Source organism: Pinus tabuliformis, chromosome 3_2, assembly GCF_031772625.1.
Source record: "Pinus tabuliformis cultivar Carrire ecotype Pingquan chromosome 3_2, CPIR1, whole genome shotgun sequence".
NCBI classification, from domain to species: domain Eukaryota; kingdom Viridiplantae; phylum Streptophyta; class Pinopsida; order Pinales; family Pinaceae; genus Pinus; species Pinus tabuliformis.
Window position 1 is genome coordinate 816,639,520 of NC_142302.1, and position 25,582 is coordinate 816,665,101.

The following is a 25,582-nucleotide window of genomic DNA, read 5'->3' on the forward strand; positions in this document are numbered from 1 at the left end:
GACTCATACAAAACGTAGAGGGCCTCTTACAGTTATGACTGAGGATGAGGAGGCCGAGGTGGTTGAGTGGTGTAAAGAGATGGCCCAACTGGGACATGGGCTAGAGTTGATACAACTCAAATCAACAGTTGCTCAAATCTGTCAAGGGAGGCCAAACCCATTCAAAGATGGGTTTCCTGGTAAATCATGGTGGTTTGGGTTTAAAAAAAGGCATCCAGAACTTGTATTGCGTACTGCTGAGGGCCTTGACAGAGACAGAGCATTAAATTTGCGCCCTGCAGTTGTGCAAAAATTCTATGACACACTTTCTAGTGCTTATGATAAACATTCTTATGGAGCAGACCATATATGGAACTATGATGAAACAGGTTTACAGGCAGGGAGGAATTGTGGCATGCGGGTAATTGCCAAGAGAGGGAGCCGAAATGTGCCAAAGATTTTGCCCAAGAGCAGGGAGTGGATAACTATTTTATGTTGTGTTAATGCAATTGGTACTTCAATCCCAGGATTTTATCTATTCAAAGGTAAAAATCAACTGAAAAACTATATACAGAACTGTGAACCAGGTGCATGCATGGCTGTACATCCCCATGCATGGATGACTAAAGAACTGTTTCTAAGTTGGCTTTTTCACTTTGCTGCATCGGTACCAGGTGGCGTCTCGCCTAATAACAGACACCTTTTGATATTAGATGGCCATGGGAGCCACATGGCTGTACAAACAATTGAGGAAGCAAACAATTTAGGCATCGACCTGTTGACATTGCCCGCTCATACCACTCATAGGCTGCAACCCCTTGATGTTAGTGTGTTTGGCCCTTTCAAGAACTATTTCAGGTCGGAGCGTGCTGCATGGATGGCAAAGAATCCAGGGGTTGAGGTGAAAAGGTTTGAGCTAGCAGAGGTTGCAAGTAAAGATTTTAAAAGGGCTTTGACACCATCAAATATCAAGGCTGGCTTTAGGAGGACAGGAATCTGGCCACTGAACTATGATGCTCTTATGCATGATACTGGTTGTAGCCAAGCGTTTCATGTGGATGGTCAGGAAGAAGGGAATGTCCAAACATGTGTTGAAGTGCAAGAAGTAGATGACCAAGATGATGTTGTTGCAGCTGGTAATATGATTTCCCTGTCTCAAGGACAGTTATATGCTGAAGATGATGAAACTGTATGTGAAACACAATATAACAATGAACAAATTCCTAGTAACATGGATATTATTCCACCAACTCAAGAACATCAAATTCCTGTTGCTGATATTGCTAATGATATTGTTGAACATGCAGTTGACAATGACCAATTGACATTGCCAAGCCAAGTAACCCCACCTTCATGGCTAGCAGAAGCAATGATCAATATGAATGCACATAGTGTCTCAGCAACCAATGAAGAAAGCATGAACATGCCCTCACAACCAGCAGAATTGAACAGTGAAATTGTTCATTTTTTTGTGGACAATAGATCAATGGAAGAAGATGAAGGACATAATGAGGCATCAAATGAAGATAATGATATGGTTCAATCAGTTCCAACAGATACTGAAAGGGAAGTACCAAGCAATGACATGCAGGTGGGAGGGGTGGATAAGACACTTGGACAGTTCCTAAAGCTACCAGTAGAGAGAGTATCAATGAGAAAAAAGCAAGGTGCACCGGGTAGTCTTCGTCTGGGCCGAAGCTCACAGCTACTCACCTCAGAGGAGTATATAAACCTGTTAGTTGAGTCAGAAAAAAAGAAACTTGAAATGCAAGAATTAAAACAGAAAAAGAAGGATATGGTCAAGGAGAAGAAGGAAGCAAGGATTGTTGCAGCACAACAGCGAGTAGAAGAAAGGATTGAAAGAGATAAAGCAAGGCAAGTTAAGGACCGACAAAAGCAAATGGCAAGACAGGAAAAGGAAAAACGAAAGGCACACCAAATGCTTGAAAAGGAACAAGGGATGATCAACGATACAAGAATAGCTGATGAAACTAGGATTATTTCAAACTCATTGGACTCCATTGCAGATAATACACCATTATTCCAAGATCTCATAAACATTCAAGTGCCCCACTATCGAACCGAGGGTTTACCCACTTGCCTTGTTCCTACCAGAGCTGGTGTCAATTCTCTGTATGCTCATTACACACCTCCACTTAATGCAGGGGTCAGTAGTGCAAATGTGAGGTATGGGTACTCAATACCTCCATGGTTGGAAGCTGCAAATTGGAATCAATCATATGGCAACAATCAACCATTTCCTAATCAGCCCTTGACTGGTAGGCCAACCTACCTGGCTGAAGAAGGTAACTCGGGGAGTTTTGGCACTCAAGATTCTCAGGGCCATAAAGAATAGGGGTGTCATATGTTTTCGGTTCTAACCACATTATGATGTGGATTTTGGATGGATTGTATCTTTTTCTTGGCACAGCAACATTTTGGCTTACAACCTAGTAGTGATTTCTTGTGGCAACCTAACTGTGCGTTGATAAGAAATTTTCAATGGAATATGTCTTTCTGTAAAATATTAATTATGATAAAACTATTTCTATAAGTTATTCTGTGCGCACTGTACAAAGCTATAAACTCACTTATGGCTCCAATAAGTGGACCGTTATAATGTGATGACAGTGCTGGGCAAGTTTACAATCACTTAACACTGAATAGAAGTCTACACTCATAATTAGAAACACCTCCTGCTCGCTTCTAATGTACGAGGCACTAGTAGTAATGAACTCTATACTTAGCATGTTATTGATTGAATTAGAATGAATAAGAACTTTACATTGCTGGAAACTAGAAATACAATAAAGAACATAGTTATGATTTTTATCAATCACCTAGGGGAGGGTCGCCAATACATGTGCGCCCTCCCCGCCACGTCAGTTTACCACGCGTCAACCCACATGGCTCCGGTACGACACCTGTCCACCGTGGAGTATGCCCAACTTATAGAGAGCATGTGTTTTTATATGTGTCAGTAAAAATGATGGAAGTATCTAAATTAATCAAATCAGTTGATGAACAACTATGAGAATCATATTGTTCCATCTTGTTACATCAACTTTCCAAAAGATAGAGAAATTTGGGTGCACAGTAACCTAATCAGCTATATGACGAATTGTGGCTTAGTCATTAATTCTTTTCTAAGCACCTATTCACCTTTTTCATTTTCCTTCATGAGTAGATCAATTGTTTGACAATATGAGTGATTCACATATGAAAATTGTTTGGTTAACTAATGAATTGTTATAATTGACGCAAAGTTACAACAGCCTTCTTAGAGGGGGAAAAAAGAATTGGAGTAAAAATGGAAAATTAAAAATAGCTAAATTATTATAAAAACTAAATAAAAATAAAATTACAATAATTTATAAATCTACAAAATATAAACCAGCGTAGACCCATCTTAAGATGGGATCTTTTAAGCATCAAGAGAATCATGTCTCTGTTTCTTTAGATCCCTTTTTACACTTATGAGTTCTGGAGTTAATATTGATCTATAACAGTGTATTACGGTACAGAAAAATTATGAATTGCCTCTAATACATGTAAGAAGGAAATTCCAAAGCAGTAGGTATACAAAAATCCCACAAAATTGCTTCAGAGCTCAAAATCTACAGCATGTTAAGCTTTCCTGTAATTTAAACTTCCCTGCACAAAACTAGGCATTGCAAAAATAAGAGAGATTCAAAGGAAATCGGTGTACCGAAAGGAAATCCAGGGTAACTGCAATTGTGGGTCTTGTCATCAACGCTGGAGATAAATAAAGTTTAAAATTTGAATGAACCTTAGGAAAGATCAACAATCAAGCAGAAGCACATGCCATTCTTAAAGGGATTGAATTGGCTCTTGATAAGAGTGTTCACAATATCTAATGCATGGCAACTAAGCAACAATAATTATGTTTTTTGGAATAGAGATTATACCGACTCCATTAATTTAAAATTTCAGTAGGTCATGTGCTATATACGGGTCAAGGAGGGTTTTGATTCAATATTCTTTTCACATATTACAAGAAATTTACATTCAGAGGTACACAATCTAGACAATTCAACAGCTACAATGGACACCAGCACCCTACAAATATATCACTATTATCAACACATTCTCCTCTCCCGATAGCTCTCCACTCCTTATATCCCTGTTCCCCAAGCAACTAGGAAGAAAAGTTTCAAAAGTGCATAGAAATCTGTTTGCAGAATCAAATATTCCAACTTAGCACAATTCCTACACATCCCTTCGAAGTACAAAGGTTGTCTCCAACACAAATGGCAGACCACCAAAGAAATGGACTCTCCTATAATTGTGATGAAAAATATGCTCCAGGTCATAGGTGTAAAAAACAGAAATTGTTCCAAATTGATATGCCCACTCAAGACCTGACCGAAGACATAACTACTGAGAGACACTGGAGTTACAGGTTGAAAACACCAACACTCCAACTCAAGCAGATATCGAACCTATTTCTTCATGAAGAACGGTCAATCTCTCTGCATGCATTATCGGGCATTTCAACTCTAACAAAACCCTGACAAGGAAACTCTAACAGAACCCTGACAAAACTCTAACAAAACCCTGACAAGGATTTAATCCTATAAAGTTTGCTAGTAAAAGCTGAGCGATATTAAAAGGAAATAAAAGAGTAGAAGCTTTGTTCATAAAACAGTAAACCCTACCCATTTCTTAACTTATAAACTCATCAGCTGTAAAAACAAAATAACCTTCAAATAGAGATGCACCGTCACAAGTGAAAACGATCTTAATAACTTAGCACTATGCAAGGTTTTACAGCATAAGGAAATCATAATATTCTACAATGAGTAAATCAAGAATAGTAGCGTTCAAACAGTATCCAGAGAAATGCTTATAAGTCAATTTAAATAATAGAGAATGCAACTTGTGTGTAAAATTCGGAATAAGACTTTCATAGAAGGAAACAAGATAACAGTTATGACTTCAAGAAACCATAAATAAATTAGCAGTATAACTGTGATTAAGGTCGTAACATATAACTTATACAGAATGTCTACAAAGGCCGAGGCCGCTTGACAAGTCTCACTTCTAGAAAGGAGATTAAAAATACCAATAATTTACCGACAAGGAAATTACCAGGCTCTTGGCTAGAAATACATAACTACAACACTGTAGCCCAGAGAGCAACCTGAGTAGCAAGTCTGCGAAGAAGCTTCGTAAGGGTTTAGTGAGGCTTTAGAAGAGCCTTCCCCTCCGAGCAGTCGAATATAAAACAAACAATAGCACGAAGCAGAGCACTCAGAACTCTATGAAAGAAAAGAGAAACCCTCATATGCCAAATGAAAAAGATACAATAGCAGGGACAATAAAAATGCAGCGTTTTTATCTATAAAGCAAACACAGTAACAAGGCAATTGAGAGCAGCTACAGAGAGTTTCGAAAGTTGGTCTGGGCTCATTTCTGCGATGTTCCATTTTCCCTTTGTCTTTCTACTCGGGGCCGGCTATGCAAGTCAGGGGAGAGCAGCTACAGAGCGTTTTGAGGGCTAAAACAACAAAACAACAAAAACAGAATGCCATAGAATGCCTAAAACCCTAAACCCTAAAACAACAAAAATGCCATAGAATGCCTAAAACCCTAAACCCTCAAAAAAATGCTCAAAATAATGCCATAAAATGCCATAGAAAGTTCACAAAATATCCTGTTAGAGATGCTTGTGTTGAAAAACACAGAGTAAAGCTGGTAGGATTAAAAATCCTACCGGTTACAGGCCATGGATGGTCGCCGACCTCCCCCACCTTCCCCACAGCTCGCCACCTTCCCCACAGCTCGCCAGACCTTCTCCACACCTGCAACGTCCTTTTCCACACCTGCAACAGGAAGAAAAAAGCCATTAGAGATCAGAAAAACAACAAAAACAGCAGAGAAAAACAGAAAAATCCTATGTTACCTCAAGCTCAGTAGAATGGCGACCGACTCCTCCCCAAACAACAAAATCGCCGAATAATACCACCACCAGAGAAATGCTAAACAACCGACATTCCATGTTAAACAACTTGCATTCCAGAACGACCAAGAAATCCAGGCGGAAAAGCACAAGAAAAGCAGAACCGCTGTCCCAGCCAGAAACCCTGAAACTCCATCAAACCTTCGCACCAGCACACGAATAAACGACTCTGCGCGCAACAATACAAACCCTGTCAACCGAACACAGCATTCCCCCAACACACGTTCTAACCACCATGCGCGCAGGTTATAGGGTCGTCCCGCGCCATCTTCGGCGGGGGGCTTCGCCCAACAACCGGCCCCGAGCAGAAAGACAAAGGGAAAATGGAACATCGCAGAAATGAGCCCAGAACAACCTTTCAAATGGCGCGAAGGACGATTTTTAAGACGCGAGGTGATAGCCCACACGGCCAGCTCCACGGTGGACAGGTGTCGTACCGGAGCCATGTGGGTTGACGCGTGGTAAACTGACGTGGCGGGGAGGGCGCACATGTATTGGCGACCCTCCCCTATTCTTTTTATCACTGGATCAATTTTAAATTTTAAATTTATTGGTGTTCTTAGTTTTTTTGAGGATAAATTGAATAAAAAGAAATGAAAGGTGTTTGTTATTTTTCAAGATTTAGAGAATAATCCTCTGAATTAATTACATTGCAAGGATTGGGTTGACTTTTCAAACCAACTAATGTGGTTCATCCTCAGGACAAGATAAGGATAAAAGTCTTAGATCTAACATCTCTCAATATATCACACATTTTTCTAGTTTCTGTTTTAGTTTCTATTAGTATTGGCAGCAAATTTGCCTCGACAACCAAAAAAGGTTGGGAAAAAAAATTCAAAAAATCTCACGGGAGGAGTATTTGAATTGTGTTTTGAGGGTGGAAATGGCTTTAACACCATAAAAACCTCTTAAACACCTTAAAAAAATTCAAAAAATCTCGCAGTAGGAGTATCTGAATTGTGTTTTTGAATTGTGTTTTGAGGGTGGAAATGGATTCAACACCATAAAACCTCTGAAACCCCAAAATTTTGAAGTTTGATAACTCTAACCTGAATTTACAAAAAATCCTGCCAAATTGCCGAATTTTATTAAAAACTTGTTGAGATTTCCATAATATTTTAAGCAAATTTGAAAGTTGGTTAGACCACAACGTTTCGATCCCAACGCCTTGTAAGGTGGGGGGAGGTACTTCTGCTCTTACCCTCTTCTCAACTGGCGATTTCGGTTCTGCATATGCAAGTCCTTTTTGCCACAAAGTCCTTTGTTGGTCATCGGGGTGAGAACTATAGAAAATGTTTCTTGATCATTGAGTCATTGTTAATGAAGCTCAAATAGCATATATGGGATACTATGGGGTATGAAAGGTGGGCGGGAGGTACTTAGGTACTTCTGCTCTTACCCTCTTCTCTACTAGCAATTTCAGTTCATGGGCTTTTTTGCGTATGCGAGTCCTTTTTGCCACAAAGTCCTCTATTGCTCATAGGGATGAGATCTATAAAAAAAAATTCTTGGTCCTTGAGTCATTGTTAATGAAGATGAAATAGTATATATGGGTATTTGTTATAGGCAACAACTTGCGAGACACATATATCATATATTCATAGTTCAACTTAGAACTTAGACATCCGGAGACCACTGGAACTAGAGCCAAGATCCTAGACTATCCTTCTAGCCTTACTATGATGAGCCATGTCTCTATGGACTTGAACACAAGTGGATGGGATGGAAAACCACCATCCCTACCGTTCTAGCTAAGCGACTTGAACCCAGGTGGATGGGATGACAAACCACCATCCCTACCATTCCAGCTAAGCGCCCATTAACTCAAATTAAATTTATAGTTGAAGGATCATTATTTTAATAATTTGTAGTCATTTATGAAATGTTAATAGAATATCATATTGATGAGAGATATTATGAAACAAGGTTTTTTTTTACGAGAATGGAGTGTCGAATTATTAGAAAATTTACATTATTATGTGTTGCACTTTGTATTTAGTAGAGTTGTTGTTGTTGTTGAAAGTCTAATTACATTTTCATATTTTTCTAAGGCCCCATTCATTATTGTCCAATTGTTTTTCAAAACTAGCACTACATATGGTTTATTCGAGGTTTCATGTTTTCTACATCTCCTTGTAAGTTATTTATGTATCACCCACATCCCCATATTTAAATTAACTCACTTGGTTACACATAGATTCATAATAATAAGGAATAATGCCGACTTTCAATAGTCATGAAAACCTAGTTGTTAGGCCTATGTATTTAATTGCAGAAGATGACTCTTCTCTTTGGAAAGGCTTTAAATACACCATTTGTATTTAATCTCACCTAATGGTTCCAAGTTTTGTAGCTTAAGGAATGTATTGTATTCCCTTATAACTAAATGGAGCAAGTAAGAAGAGGGTGTTTACAAATTTGTTGTTGAATTGGGAGGAACATGCATGTCACATTTAGTTATATATTGAAATGATGGAGGCATTTGTAAGTTTTACATTCATCTTTTGATAAATATGGGAGAGAGTAAATTGGATGAGGATATCTATTATAGCCATCTACTTTATACTCTCTCAATTTTAGTAATTTGTTTCTCTATCTTTTCTTAGCTTTACAAAAAAACTAGGTGTTCTTGAATGCTTCGTATATGATCCTGCAATGAAATCCTTATGAAGTCTCAGCTTAATCATAACATGTTCTCTCTTGGGTTCTTCTTCCTTCTTAGTAACTTTATCTTTGACCTTATGGGGATGTGCATTATTCAAAGTGACAAACCCTCCCTAATTTGCTAAATTGAAACTGCAGACTTTGTTAATTCAACCCTAATTGCTTTCCACTACAATACCTAAATTCAATACAAAATATATTAAGGTTTTAAATTTAAAACTAAAATATATAATTAAATATTTTAGAATAATAATATAAAATAAAATTATGAATTACATATACAAAATTACTTGTTATAGTAATTTGGTTGATATTTGGGATTTATAAGTTAGATAATCAATAAATTGTCACTTAGCAACATAGAAAGTATTGTGAGACACACTAAAGTGGACATCTATCCCTAGGGAAGTCTATTTTTTTAGTCTCATTACACTACCAGCATGTTATTTGTGGGAATTGAATATGGACAAGGAGAATAACAAACGCGCTACTCAAACTCTAGGTAAAATGTATATGTATATTTTGTACGGTTAGAAAATCACTTTATATTAATTTGCAGAAGATGGGAAACCAAACCAGTAGCATAGTCTCAAAAGATTAACGTTGTATATTGCCAACATTTAAAGTAAAAAACTACAATAAAAATGCAAACTTGTCTCATTATGTTATCTAGAAGGAGAGTCTACCTGAATTAATTCAGTGGTTGTAGGTCCTTATCTTTATTGACTAGAGTAAAGGTGATGCCTATTGTTTTATCTCTGAGATGATAATGGTCAGCTATCATGCCAGAGCATCTAAGATAATTGTTTTGGGGGTTTTGTTTTAATTTGGAGGACCAATGTATGAAATAGATGTAACATTGTAATGCCTAACCTTGTGAATAATATTAATATCAAAGCAGAGGGCTGCTATAAAATTTCACACAGTGATATAGCTTGTATGGTGGCGAGAAGAAACAGAGAAATAATATGATTATCACAGTTTTCAAATTGAAAATTAAATAATCATAAGTATGAAAACCTTTAAACTATGTTCAGAAGGTTTAAGAGAATATGCTTAAGCTTACAAAAGATGCTAATGATTTATTGATTCAGAGGGAATTAATTAAACAAACAGTCCATTAATTCATTCTCTTTATAGATTATCACTTCAGAAGCTTATAGGAATAGATTGAAACCCAATTATTCCTACCTAGTTATCTCTGTAAGACATAAGAATATGAAGAAAAACATAATGAGTAATACTGGAAAAACTTACAGGAAACACAAATTGTGTAAAACAGAATTCAGAATCCTTTGCTTTGTATTAATGATCCAAAAAAGTCAAGTACATCAAATGTTTAGAAATGCTTCTTCAAGGGTGCAACCCTTAATAACTCGTGAAGAGAGTTATTTATACAACAGTAGAACTAAGAAAATATCCTAAACTGTTTTTACAAAAATAGATTATTATAAAATCAAAATAAAGACTACTAGTTGATTTGGCACTATTTTGATGCTGCGCTGTTGGTGACTATCGTTGAAAAAACTGAAAATTGTTGAAGCTAGCTGACTATTCCTCCAAAAGCTAACTGTTGTTCGATTTTAACGCTGGATGTCATATTTACTGAAGCCCTTTCATCTGATACAATTTTACTTGTATTTCTTTATCTGTCTCCTCTGTTTAGTCTTTTACCATGAATGCTTTGTCACCTGCTTTTACTTTTACCAGTCACAGTAAATCACATCATCTGGTATCTTTTACTCTTATCCTACATTTATGTCTTTAGTAAAAGTGAATTTCACTAAAGACCTGTTTGACTTCATGTGAAAATGTGATATGTTGCTGTTCATTTATCTTTGTTTTAATAGTTATTGCCTCTATGTAAATGATTTTTTATGCTCTGTGTATAATTGTCTTTTCCTTCTGAATAAAGCCTTTTGAGTAGATTTCTTTGCAAATCTTGGAGTAAATAGGTTTTGGAACTAGTATCAAAACTGTTTATCCAAGCTTTTGGCCTTCTAATCACTTGCAAAATAAAACAATTTATTAATAAAAACACAGGTTGGCAGGGAGGTGATAATGGTTTCAGGGAACAGGAAAGTCTATGGACGGAGTCCGGAGCATGTTCGGGAGGTAAACAATGGTGAAATTGGGTTGCAGATGCTCAAGGTGGCGCAGGAAGGCTTAGGCAACTTTCAGTGAAAAAATGAGCGAAAAGAGTGAAAACGAGGGTCTTTGGCATTTTAATGGGTAACGACTAGAATTGGCGCAGAATTTCATAATGAACAGTGGATGGTTTCGGCCCACGCGGGGAGGCAGTATTAAGGTTCATCGCACCGCTTTTGGCAGTCAGGCGATTTTTCCATGAGAGCACGCGAGTTCATGTAAAGTTGCCACGTAACTGAAAGGGGCCCGAGAAAAACCACGAATCACGGGTGCTCTCGGGCTGTTTTTCCATGAGAGCACGCGAGTTCACGTAAAGCTGCCACGTAACTGAAAAGGGCCTGAGCAAAACCACGAATCTCGCGTGCTCTCGGGTGGGTAAAGCTCGGAAAGAAATCAACGCGATATGGATGTGCATCGTCAGATCTAGGGGTGCAAGATCTAACGGCTGTCGCACAGTGGAAATGCACGAAGGGAAATCGGGCAGAGATTAGTGGGGCCCGGGGGATAATTACAATGGATTTGTAATTAATTAATGAATAAAGTGGGTTAAAAATATAATGAATGGGTTTATGGAGTGGGACCAGGGTTAAATGCGGCGGGGTTTGTTAACCACACCAAGGGGGTGGGTTAAAAGGTTTTATATATTGGGAAAATGTGAATATAATGGAGGTTTGTTAAGTAATGCGGGGGGGACACAAAACTTAGAATATAGGGGTTTTATGTTTTTTTTAGGCGTATGGCGGAGTTAATTAAGTAATGCGGGGGATGATTTTCAAAGGGAAAAGGGTTAAAATTAAGGAAAAAAGGTTAAAATGAGGGGAAAGGGTATTTTTTCAAAGGGGAAAGGGTTTCACACTAGGGAAAAGGGGTTTTTGGGTAGGGGAATGAATTTGTAGGGTAATTTGCTAGGAAAATGTTTGAAACCAAAGGAAAAGGGTGAAAATGAAGGGAAAAGGGTATTTTCATAAGAAATGATGAGATAATGAGAAATTAGTAAGTATGTAGTGGGGGGGGTGAAATGAAATGAGGGGAAGTTAATCAAATCAGCTAGTGAACATCTTTTCACTTTCATAACTACTCCTGCACACTGAAACATTGGATCAAGCATGATAAATGTACTTATGCTTTAACAACCTTGTACTTTTGCAACCTTTCTTCTACCTTCCTTTTACTTATCCTAACATTTTTTACTTATTTTTCAGAGTGCATTTAAGCTAGCAACCCAATATTTCTTTTCATGAATAATCTACCTCTATACCTTATTCTCTCCATTGGCTCAGATTAAACTGTTGAGCCAATTTTATTTTCTACCTATGACAATCAATTTAAAACAAATCCAATTATGATTAAATTGTATAATTGGATTAAATAAACTAGTGTGGCATCTAAACAAACTGCACACAACTATTATTTTCAAAAGTGAATTAGAGTAAAAGTAGTGGCATTTAGATTTGCAACACTTTCAGAGTTTATTGTTTTTTGCTTTTTTCTTTAACCTAACATTTTATTTTTTCCTTTATTTTTTAGGGCATCTATTCTAACATTTTCTTTGATATGGACATATTTATCAAAATATTTCCTAACATTTTTATTCAGTATTCTTTTTGTCCATATCCTAGCTTAACATTTTTTTGAAAAATATTTTCATTTTTTGGACTAATTTATTTTAACTTACCAAAACCAAAAAATGCTACAACATCGGCTCCATCTAGGGACTGCTTTCTCCTATAGAATGCAGAGAACCTGCAGATCCATGTGCCTTCTCCTCGGTCTATGGAGTCTTTTGCTGTAAAAAATCACACTGACAGCTTGAAAAGTAAAAGAAATCGGAGTTTTTACAATGGTAGTAATGAAATCTACTTCAACTTCTCAGTACTGAATGTAATGTTTGAGAAACCTTCCATTTACAGGATAAGTGGAATATAGCCCCTCAAGATTTTGTAGCACAAAAGTGTTGTTTCCTTTCACTTCAGAAATTGCTAAAGGTCCAAACCACAGGTTGTCAAACTTGCCATGTTTTCCCTTTTCTTCTCTCCTGGAATCCCATCTTAGAACTAGATCACCTTCCTTGAAGTCCCTTTCCTTGGCTCTTCTGTCAAACAGGCTCTTCATCTTATTCTGATACTTTTTCAATTTGTATTGAACTTCATCTCTGTTTTCATTTAGTTCAATAATCTGATTTATTCTCCTTGAAAAATCATCAAGTTCATTTGTTGAATCCTGTAGGAATTTTAAAACAGGGAAGGCCAAATTGGTAGGGAAGATTACATCTTTCCCATAAACTAACTGGAAAGGAGATTTTCCAGTAGATATCTTTGGATTAATTTTGTTTGCCCATATTGCATAAATTAAATGAGAGTCCCAGCTCTTTTTATGATCTGCTAGAGTCTTTTTGATTAACTTTACCAAACTTTTATTTGAGGATTCTGCAAGGTCATTACCTTGTGGGTAATATGGAGTTGAATGATGTAACAAAATCTGATATTTTTGGCAAAACTCAATCATTTTAACACTAGAAAAAGTTGTTTTATTATCAGTGACAAATTGAGTTGGGCAACCAAATCTAGATAAGATGTTCTCTTCAATAAATTTGATTACCACTAAATCAGTAGCATTTCTCACTGGAATTGCTTCCACCCATTTAGTGAAGTAGTCTATTTCAGTGAGGATCCATCTATGTTGATTACTTGAAGTGGGATGAATCTCTCCAACAAAATGTAATCCCCATTGGAGAAAATGTTATGAGACTATTGATAGAACTAGTGGAAGAGTTGCTACTTTTTGTTTACCAGCAAACATTTGACAAAGAACACAACCTCTGACCTTTGCTCCTACTTGTAAGAACAATGTTGGCCAATAAAATCCTCCCCTTAATATCTTATATGTTGTTGCTCTCCAAGCATAATGTCCTCCACAAAATCCTGTATGAAACTGGTCAATGATTCCTTCAGTTTCTGATTTTGTTAAACATAATAACAAAATATTTAGTGGGTCTTTCCAGTACAAATTTGCATTTATGATACAGTACTTGATTGCTTTTAGTTTGAGAGTTTTACATTGGCTTTTGGAGAATGATGCTGGACATTCAAAATGGATCAAGAAATTTACAATGTCTTGGTACCAATCTAACAACAGAAATTTGTCATCAATGTATAAAGGGCGGATCTGATCTGAAGGTAAAGGTTCTTATGGATTCTTTTCTTCAGGTTGAAGGGAAGGTTCTTGTCGATTCTTTTCTTCATGTTGAAGGGAAGGTTCTTGCGGATTCTCCCCTTCTGCAAGGACAAAAAGTTCTTGTGTATTCTTCTTATCTAAAGCTTGAGAAGGTTCTTGTGGATTCTTCCCTTGTATCTCTAAAACATAATTGATTTCAAGCACTTTACAGTTGGATTCAGCTAGAAGCTTAGCTAATCCTTGGCCTTTTACTAGCTTTGTAGTTTTGATAGTTAGATCAAACTCCAGTATTTGAGTGATCCATCTACCTCTCTTTCCATCAGTGTCTGGTTGAGTTAAAACGATTTTCACAGCACTGTTAGGAACATAAGCAGTAATAGGAGAATGTAGGACATACATCCTGAATGATTTCAGGGCTTGAATAAGGGCATAGGCTTGCTTCTCAATTATGTCATACTTAAGCTCAACATATCTCATAACCTTACTGAAAAAGGCTATGGGTTGGTCATGGGAATCTTCATTCTTTTGTAGTAGAACAACAATAAGGGTTGTTTCTGAGGCAAAGGAAAAGATACTAAATGGTTTAGTGTAATCAGGGTTGGCCAAGGTGGGAGCTTCAGAGATAGATTTCTTGATCTGATCAAATGCATGCCTGGAAGAGACAGTCCATTTAACTTCATGATATTTTTGAAGCATGTTAGTTATATCTTTTACAATCTCAACATAATTTGGGATGAATCTCCTTAAAAAATTAATCTTGCCTAGAAAAGCTTGAATCTCCTTGTTGTTTCTAGGTAAGGTCAATGTTTTAATGGAAGATACATGCTTGGGATCAATCACCACTCCCTTTTTTGAAATTGTATGGCCCAACAGTTTTCCTTCTTTGATAGAAAATAGAGAATTTTAGGATTCAATGATATTCTAAATTTTCTACACCTGTCAAAAACATTCATCAAGTGCTTTAGATGTTTCTAATCAGATTTAGAAAAAATAGTTATTTCATCAAGATAAATGACCACAAATTTATTTACCTGACCCACAAAAGCTACGTCCATAGCTCTCTAAAATGTTGCTCCAGCATTGGATAAGCCAAATGGAATTCTAGCATACATGAATGTACCCCAGGGTGTAGTAAAGGTTGTCTTCTCTCTGTCTACTGAATCAACATTTACCTGATTATAGCCTGAAAAACCATCAAGCATAGAAAGTCTTTGTGCTCCTGAAACCATTTGAAGTAACTAATCCATTTTGGGCAAAGGATAGTTATCCTTTAATGATGCTTTGTTCAAATTTCTAAAGTCCACACAGAGTCTGATTTCTCCATTCTTCTTTCTAACAGGAACTAAATTTGCAACCCAATTAGAATATCTACGAGGGAGAATGATCTGGGCATCTTGCATTTTTTTAATTTCCTTCTCTATAGTTGGTAGAAGAGCTGGATTGATCCTCCTAAGTTTCTGTTGATAAGGAATTGCTTCTGGATTTAAAGGAATCTTATGTTGTATTAATGAAGTATCATAGGTTTTTAGATCAGCATAGGTCCATGCAAAAACATCCTTATAATTTTGAAGTAACTTAAGATATTGAGCTTTGATCTCAGGATCTAGAGATGCACAAATTTTGATGTTTTTAATATCATCATTTGTTCCAATATTAATTTCTTCTATGTCATCTTGTGAAGAAATGGACTGAGGGTTTCGAAGGACATCATTTTGATCAAACAATTTTTCTAAAGGAATGAGGCCTTTGGGAATAAAATTGTTAGACAATTGAATAATGTCATGATCAGCAATTTTTGAATTGAAATTTGAAGTATCATTTCCATTTGTATTTTCATTTATTTCTGTTCTATCTTCATCAATTTGTAGAAATGAAAATTCATCTATAACCTGCAGAAAGATTTCAAATGTTCATCATCTTCAAATATCTGCCAATGTTTTAGATTGTCTGGGATGGATGGTCTGTACTTGACTTGTATTTGATAGAGTACATTGGTCTGATCAGGAATTTTAAATGAACTAGCAGAAATAGCTAAGGCATCTGCATGAATATTCTGATTTCTTGGAATATAAGTCAAATTAAAAGCATCAAAGAAGTTTTCGACTAAATCCCAAACTTCATTTCGATAAGACCTAAGTCTAGGATGCTTAGTCTGGAAAATATTTCTCACTTGTTTGACAATAAGTTCTGAATCAGTAAAAACACTTAAGTTTTGAACCTTTAAGCTTTTGGCTAATTGCAGTCCCAAAAGGAAAGCTTCATATTCAACCACATTATTTGTAACTTCAAAGTCGAGTTTGCATGATTGGGTGATATTTTCTTTTTCTGGTGAAATTAAAACTACCCCAGCTCCTACTCCATCTTTTGTACAAGAACCATCAAAAAATAGTTTCCATACATCAGTTTGATTTGGTACAGGACTTTCAATTACATCTTCTATTTTAACTTGAGTTTCATGTATTTGGTTTGAAGAGAGTTGAAAGCAACCAAAATCCTCATCAACTGCATAAATGGTATGGTTCCTTGGCTGGTCTGTTTTGCAAACAGTGTGCACAAATCTTACCTCTCTCTATATAACCTTAGATGTTCTCCCCCATAAACTGGAATAGTGGCATAAGACATATCCATCTCAAGAGTTCCCCCTAATTTGGCACAGAAAGACCTAGAAAGGAGCATTCCAAATTTGGGAGGAATATCTGTGACAACTATATCAAGCACTACACTTTTCACTGGAATTTGGACAAGGGTGACTACTAAATCCTTAATCAATTCTAAGCAAGGCACCCTTTTAGAATCAAAGGTGTACAAGTCATGATAGGATCTAGTTATGTCAAGTTTCAAATGGTCCATGATAGTTTTGGCATGAGGTTATGTGATTCTCCAGAATGAAGCATACAATTATATAACATGGAATCATTTGTCTTAAGAGTTACATAGAAAGGCTGCACTATTTCATCTATCATATCTGAGCTAGGACCAAAGACAACTGCTAGTTTTTCATCTTGCAGACTAATGATATCACTTTCAGCATCAACCGAGCTGTTTTGTATCCATTTGGAGACTTGATTTTTATACCCAGGGTTTTTGGAAAGTTCTGAAAGTGGAATTGGGATTTTAACTCTTTCCAACTCTTTTTCAACATTAAATGTAATCAAAGCATTTTTATCATTTTGAGCAGTATCAGTTGATTGATTTAATGGTCGAATAACAATTGTTTGAGTTTCAGCAGCTTTGGTATGAGGTTCAATTATTGGAGTTTCCTTAGGAGGTCTTCCAGGGCTGGGTCTAGGCCTAAGATCATATCTCTTGTTCAAATCTGCAATTAAAAATTCAAAGAAGGCATGGTATTTAGAAACCTGTGAGGATTCTTGATCTTCTTGAACCTAATTTTGTTGTGAGAGAGGAATAATAACTGTTTGATTAGAAGAAGTATCCATGTTATTGATATCTTCAGTAATAGTCATAGTATTTTCAGTAAAGGAGTGGGAACCTGGTGATCATTACTAGGTCTCTGAAGAATTTGTAATTGTGGATTCCTTTTATACTGACCTTGATTTTGATTTTGGGGTCTAGTAACTGTTTTTTTAATTGTCCTAGGTTGAGTCTCACTCTTGGAAATTCTATTAGATAGATTTCTAAGAAGAGAAGTTATTTCATCTATTTTAGAATCTTCTGTTTTAGTCCTAGAAGATCAGTAAAGGGGTGGGAACCTGGTGATCATTACTAGGTCTCTGAAGAATTTGTAATTGTGGATTCCTTTTATACTGACCTTGATTTTGATTTTGGGGTCTAGTAACTGTTTTTTTAATTGTCCTAGGTTGAGTCTCACTCTTGGAAATTCTATTAGATAGATTTCTAAGAGAGAAGTTATTTCATCTATTTTAGAATCTTCTGTTTTAGTCCTAGAAGAACTAGAGGAACTAGAGGCCTCTTGAATAGATTTGAGTTTTCTTTGGGCCTTTTCCTCTTTAGCTTTCAAGGAAGTTGAAGCATCCCTATTTGCTTCCACCTCTATAGCATTTGTTTGCATATCTTCAAGAGTTCTTGAAGTTCTCTCTCTTAGCATTACAACAAAATCATTGTCAAAGGCTTTAGAAAACCTAGACTTAGTTGCCGCTACAGGGTGTTTACAACCAGGGGGCATCTTATGATAAAGTTTATTTAACCTTTTGATAAAATCTGATATAGGTTCACCAAAGTTTCTTTTAAGTTCTTCAAAATCAGTCAGAAAGTAAAGAGGATCTTTCTTTACACCCCATTGATTTTTAAATATGTTTGTAAGCTCTTCCCAATTTCTAATGGAATTTACAGGTAACTGCCTAAACCGGATTCTTACATTTCCTTCAAGTGACTGTACAAACAATCTCATGTAAACATTTTCTTGTTCGATATTCATGTTGTCTGCAAAGTCTAGAAAAGTTTGAAGATGGTCCTCAGCTAAGGGACTAGTTTCTCCATTATACCTGGGAAGGTATTTCAAGTACCCAACTGGAAATGCATCGAGGTTAGCAGGTGAGACTAAAGTTTCATTTCTAGCCTGTACAATAGGTCGGAATGCCATAGTAGAAGGTGGTGTATGAGGTGTTTGTGTGGATGAAGAAGAAGAAGAAGAAGGGGTAGAAGAAGGTGATTGAGGGGGTGTGTGACTATGTGGAGGTGAAGAAGGAGGAGATCTCCTGAATAACTTTAAAGGAGTCTTAAGAACTAACTTTGGGACCCGTGAATAAATATCCTCTTTTGTTTCAAAGAGTGGATTTGAATATATAGAGAGGGTCTCTTCAGGTTGTTCAGAAGTAGAAGCTTCAAGTTGTTTAGAAGTGGAAGGAAATGAATAAGTGGTAGGGGATATGAAATCTGTGGGTTTGTATTCAGGTAAATGAACACCCAAGTCAGACTCAGTTTTAGGTGATCCTGGTGGTAGTGGGGGTTCTTGATGCGTTTCAAAAGAATGAATGAGGAAAGCTAAATCTAAATCAACTCCCCTATCTAATAGTTCAGAAACCCTAGGAGGTATTTGTGTCCAATCAGGATCGGATGGAATATTACTAAAAGGATCAAATGATACTAAATCTTCAGACTGCAAGGCTGAAGAGGAAGAAGAAGATGGTTGATGTCTCCTTTTAGAATTGGCTTTTCTCAGAATTTTTTCAGGATCTGATAGAGGATTAACTAAGTCAGATTTTGAATGAGATCTGGTGTGCTTAAAAGGTGCCAATTTGGGCTAGTGGAGTCGCTAGGTGAAGGATTTTAACCTTTCTAGACCTTTAATCACCTTAAAGGAATAGAATGAATATCGTTGCCCCAGGAAAACTTAATGAAATTCGAATCCCTGACAACGGCGCCAGATTGATGTTGTATCTCTGAGATGATAATGGTCAGCTATCATGCTAGAGCATCTAAGATAATTGTTTTGGGGGTTTTGTTTTAATTTGGAGGACCAATGTATGAAACAGATGTAACACTATAATGCCTAACCTTGTGAATAATATTAATATCAAAGCAAAGGGCTGCTATAAAATTTCACACAGTGATATAGCTTGTATGGTGGCGAGCAGAAACAAAGAAATAATATGATTATCACAGTTTTCAAATTGAAAATTAAATAATCATAAGTATGAAAACATTTAAACTATGTTCAGAAGGTTTACGAGAATATGCTTAAGTTTATTGATGATTTATTGATTCAAAGGGAATTAATTAAACAAACAGTCCATTAATTCATTCTCTTTATAGATTATCACTTCAGAAGCTTATAGGAATAGATTGAAACCCAATTATTCCTACCTAGTTATCTCTGTAAGACATAAGAATATGAAGAAAAACATAATGAGTAATACTAGAAAAACTTACAGGAAACACAAACTGTGTAAAACAGAATTCAGAATCCTTTGCTTTGTATTAATGATCCAGAAAAGTCAAGTACATCAAATGTTTAGAAATGCTTCTTCAAGGGTGCAACCCTTAATAACTCGTGAAGAGAGTTATTTATACAACAGTAGAACTAAGAAAATATCCTAAACTGTTTTTACAAAAATAGATTATTATAAAATCAAAATAAAGACTGCTAGTTGATCTGGCACTATTTTGATGTTGCGTTGTTGGTGACTATCGTTGAAAAAACTGAAAATTGTTGAAGCTGGCTGACTGTTCCTCCAAAAGCTGAATGTTGTTCGATTTTCACGCTGGATGTCATATTTACTGATGACCTTTCATCTGATACACTTTGACTTGTATTTCTTTATCTGTCTCCTCTGTTTAGTCTTTTACCATGAATGCTCTGTCACCTGCTTTTACTTTTACCAGTCACAGTAAATCACATCATCTGGTATCTTTTACTCTTATCCTGCATTTATGTCTTTAGTAAAAGTGAATTTCACTAAAGACCTGTTTGACTTCATGTGAAAATGTGATATGTTGTTGCTGATTTATCTCTGTTTTAACAGTTACTGCCTCTGTGTAAATGATTTCTTCTGCTCTGTGTATAATTGTCTTTTCCTTCTGAATAAAGCCTTTTGAGTAGATTTCTTTGTGAATCTTGGAGTAAACAGGTTTTGGAACTAGTATCAAAACTGTTTATCCAAGCTTTTGGCCTTCTAATCACCTGCAAAATAAAACAATTTATTAATAAAAACACAGGTTGGCAGGGAGGTGATAATGGTTTCAGGGAACAGGAAAGTCTGTGGACGGAGTTTGGAGCGTGTTCGGGAGGTAAACAGCGGTGAAATTGGGTTGCAGATGCTCAGGGCAGCGTAGGAAGGCTTAGGTAGCTTTCAGTGAAAAACGAGCGAAAAGAGTGAAAATGAGGGTCTTTGGCGTTTTAATGGGTAACGACTAGAATTGGCGCGGAATTTCATAATGAACAGTGGATGGTTTCGGCCCACGCGGGGAGGCGGTATTAAGGTTCATCGCACCGCTTTTGGCAGTCAGGCGGTTTTTCCATGAGAGCACACGAGTTCACATAAAACTGGCACATAACCGAAAGGGGCCCGAGAAAAACCACGAATCTCATGTGCTCTTGGGGTGGGAAAGCTTGGAAAAAAAATCAATGCGATATGGATGCGCGCCGTCAGATCTGGGGGTGTAAGATCTAACAGCTGTCACGCGGTGGAAATGCATGAAGGGAAATCGGGCGGAGATTAGCGAGGCCCGGGGGATAATTACAATGGATTTGTAATTAATTAATGAATAAAGCGGGTTAAAAATATAATGAACGGGTTTATGGAGTGGGACCAGGGTTAAATGCGGTAGGGTTTGTTAACCGCACCAAGGGGGTGGGTTAAAAGGTTTTATATATCAGGAAAATGTGAATATAGCGGAGGTTTGTTAAGTAATGCGGGGGAGATATAAAACTTAAAATATAGGGATTTTATGGGTTTTTTAGGTGTATGGTAGAGTTAATTATGTAATGTGGGGGATGATTTTCAAAGGGAAATGTCTAGGGAAAAGGGTTAAAATTAAGGAAAAAATGTTAAAATGAGGGGAAAGGGTATTTGTTCAAAGGGGAAAGGGTTTTACACTAGGGAAAAGGGGTTTTTGGGTAGGGGAATGAGTTTGGAGGGTAATTTGCTAAGAAAATGTGTGAAACCAAAGGGCAAGGGTGAAAATGAAGGGAAAATGGTATTTTCATAAGAAATGATGGGATAATGGGAAATTAGTAAGTATGTAGTGGGGGGGTGAAATGAAATGAGGGGAAGTTAATCAAATCAGCTAGTGAACATCTTTTCACTTTCATAACTGCTCCTGCACACTGAAACATTGGATCAAGCATGATAAATGTGCTTATGCTTTAACAACCTTGTATTTTTGCAACCTTTCTTCTACCTACCCTTTACTTATCCTAACATTTTTTACTTATTTTTGAGACTGCATTTAAGCTAGCAACCCGATATTTCTTTTCATGAATAATCTACCTCTATACCTTACTTATGATTAAACTGTATAATTGGATTAAATAAACTAGTGTGACATCTAAACAAACTGAACACAACCATTATTTTCAAAAGTGAATTAGAGTAAAAGTAGTGGCATTTAGATTTGCAACACTTTCAGAGTTTATTGTTTTTTGCTTTTCTCTCTAAACTAACATTTTATTTTTGCCTTCATTTTTTAGGGCACCTATTCTAACATTTTCTTTGATATGGACATATATATCAAAATATTTCCTGACATTTTTATTCAGTATTCTTTTTGTCCATATCCTAGCTTAACATTTTTTTGGAAAATATTTTCATTTTTTGAGTTAATTTATTTTAACTTATGAAAACCAAAAAATGCTACAACACTTACCACATTTTTTATCAAAATTAAAACTTAACTATTCAACTTCTCAAATTTATGCAAATTCTAATACATAAATCATATACTCAACCAAAACTATAAAAAAATATAGTTAAATTTTAATATATTATAATTAAAATATTAATATAAAAAGATTAAAAAAAAATAATTTTAATATAGAAATAATTTCTCAACTATATAAAAAAATTATATATTTAAAATAAAAAATAATTATAATTTCTTAATATTTAAAATAAAATTGTAATTGTAATTATGATAGCTTCTATCTTTATATTTAAATTCAATAATTAAAGTAAATTTAATGAATATTTATTAAAAAAAATGTTTAACAATAACAAATTTCAACTTCAGGGAAAAGTTTAAGAGGTAATAATTTTGTATTAATTGTTTTTTTTTTCGTTCATAACAACTCAAACAAAGACATCCTGTATAAAGAATTATACATGTATCAAAATAAGAATCACCATATTTAATATAAATAGTATTTAAATTACTGGACATCATATGGATTACTTGATCTAGCAAATTATCACTGTTTATTATTACTTCTTTAAGTTATAAATGTGTTAAACTAAGAATCACCATATTTAATATAAATAGTATTTAAATTACTGGACATCATATGAACTAGTCGATTTAGCAAATTATTACTTCTTTAAATGAAGTCTTACATTTCTGGTTGGGTGTAAGGTTTGTTTTAAAGTTTTTTTTTAATAATTTATTTATATTTGTGATTCAAGTAATTTGAAATATAAATGCTTTTAATAAGATATTTTAGAAAAGGTGTAAAGATACATTAGGTTTTTTAATTTTCAAGTATTGCTTGTTTCCTATTTTATTATTAATTAATAAAGTTGATTATATTATTAAAATTTTTATGTTTAAGTTTGAGATAAAATTGAGTTGATTTTTTAATAATTTTGAAAGATAAAATATGCAATTAATTTTTTAAAATGATTTGAAGAAAGTTAGTTAATAATAATAGTTATAATTTATACATTTTATTAATGGATAGCGATTTACTTTAGCCAACATTTTAATTATTAAAATATATAAAATTGTATATATTTTATTTATTTATTTTAATTTAAATTAATAAAAAATTTATTTTATGAGATTTTTCTGCGTAAATTATTAAAAATTTAATTAAAAAATGTATTTCTTAATTATTAAATACATTAGAAAAACACATAAAAAAAATTATAAATTACATATTTATTCATAAAACCAATATTTTTTTTTTTTTTATTAAATGGTTACTCTCTGAATCTTTTATATTTTATCAATACAAATAATGCCTTTTAAACTATATGAGCCCTAGGGGATAATTCAAATAGTAATTGCAATACTATAATATCTACAATCAAAATGGGATTAAGATAAGTTATAATTTTATATCTCAATTAAGGAGTAATTGCTATTTGTTATGTTTAGGGAAAGTAGTTATAATCCATTTTACTAAAGTTTTCGGCAAATGTCAACTTTCCAAAAGGTTATTTTCAAAGGGGATTTGAATTTCGAATTTCTTGATACGTCACAATTTATTTTCATGGTTCTTAAAGAAGATTTGAACGTCAAATCTCATAGCTAATTCTCAAGATTAAGGTTGGGTTAATTTATGTTATAGTGAGTGGTTATTAGAGTTCAAGAAAACAAGGTAACTGAATCAACAGTTTCTTTATGTATTTATATGTACATCGTGTACATTATTCTCTGAGATCAATTCTTTATATATTTATATGTATATTGTGTATATTATTATTTGAGATCAATTTTTAATATACGTTTGAATTCAGTCTCGAATTTATAATTAATAAAAACTAAAATTACTAATATTTTATCATATTTATATAATAATAAAGTATACATATTATTAATATTCATAAAATTTATAAAAAAGAGTTATATTTAATTTGAAATCATATTTTCATAAAGAAAATTCAAAAAATATATATAGATTTGCACAGATTCTAAAAGTTACCATTAACTTTAAGGGTGATTGAAATGATTATAAAATTTATGACAAATTGGTAATTCATATTTTTGCAAACTAAAGTATAAGATCTACAAATACGCATAATGATAAAGTGGTAATTCATATTGGTCATTTGGGTTGTTTAACTAAGCAGCTTATTAATATTTGTACGTGACAAGTGTGTTTTACGCATAATGATAATCACCGACTCACCCGCCAATGGAATCTCTGCCAGAGTACCGGACGAACCATCTGGATTATATCCACTTGGCTTGAAATTGCTTGGAGGGAGAAGAATAATATGCTAATAAGGAGATCAACATTCCACATGAAAGAACTAAACTCTCTTTACCATAATCAGTTTCATTTTCTATAACATAGGAGCTTCAAGCAGAATAGTTTTTTTCCCTGATTGTAAATTTCTAAAAGATTTTAGAATATGATGAATAGGAGTGATCGCAAACTTCAAAATATCCCCCGAAATTTATAATAGTGACCCTTATCTTTTCTACATAGACTTCTAAATATACTTGTTTTCTAATCTTTTTATCTTTACTAAATTGTTATGAAGAAACACATATGTCAGGACACCCTGAAAATTCTTGAATTCTGACTATTAGTCTCAATAGTTGGCTAAAAATACTTGCTGCAGCATAAAATTGAAGGTATAAACCTAAAGATTTTGATTATGGTACAGGTTTGGAATGAATTCGAACATGAACAAGTTTTGGATATTGTTGATCCCACATTAAAGGAGCAGTATCCAAGAGAGCAGGTGTTAAGAGTGATCACAATTGCACTTTTGTGCACTCAAGGCTCTTCGGCGCTGCGGCCGGCCATGTCTGAAGTTGCGTCCATGTTAACCAACAATTTAGAGATTCCTGTTCGTCCTACCCAACCAGCGTTCATAGATGCCACTGCCTCCGGTGCTGTTTCATCTCAGGGATCTCGTGGATCTATCACCGTCTCTTTACTTCCTCGCTAGTGTAACAGAGGGCGGCGGTTCTTTATTATATAACCCAATTTCTTACTGTGACTGAAATTAATTTTTGACACAGGAACGTATAGTGTGTGTTCGAGTTTGAAATACATGCTCTCGTTATTCCAATTCTGTTAAACTATCACAATTTAATTCTAGCATGTATAATATTCTTGAAATTCAAATGACATCATATCTAAAATCAGGTATATGGTTGGGAGAGGACGGTTTTGCATAGGATCATAACCTATCAAAATGTAATATTTAGTAACTTCAAAAAACTTGGAATACTGTTACTATTAATAAATAAGTAGATTAGTAATATACACAAGTAGATTAGTTTTAGTTTTAGTCTGTCAGTTTTGTTGGAAAAAAATTTGTT

At 34.9% G+C, this 25,582-nt stretch overlaps 1 protein-coding gene across 2 annotated transcripts in view; it reads left to right on the plus strand.

Annotated features, from left to right (window-relative positions):
* LOC149183139 (cold-responsive protein kinase 1-like) overlaps positions 1-25,329 on the plus strand; it is a 38,777-nt gene extending 13,448 nt beyond the window's left edge. For both annotated transcript variants that reach the window (XM_089417050.1, XM_089417051.1), the window contains exon 7: positions 24,919-25,329. In XM_089417050.1, the coding sequence (XP_089273176.1) occupies positions 24,919-25,206 (288 nt within the window). In that variant the 3' untranslated portion in view covers positions 25,207-25,329. The remainder of the gene's footprint in view (positions 1-24,918) is intronic.
* The last annotated feature ends 253 nt before the right edge of the window (positions 25,330-25,582 follow it).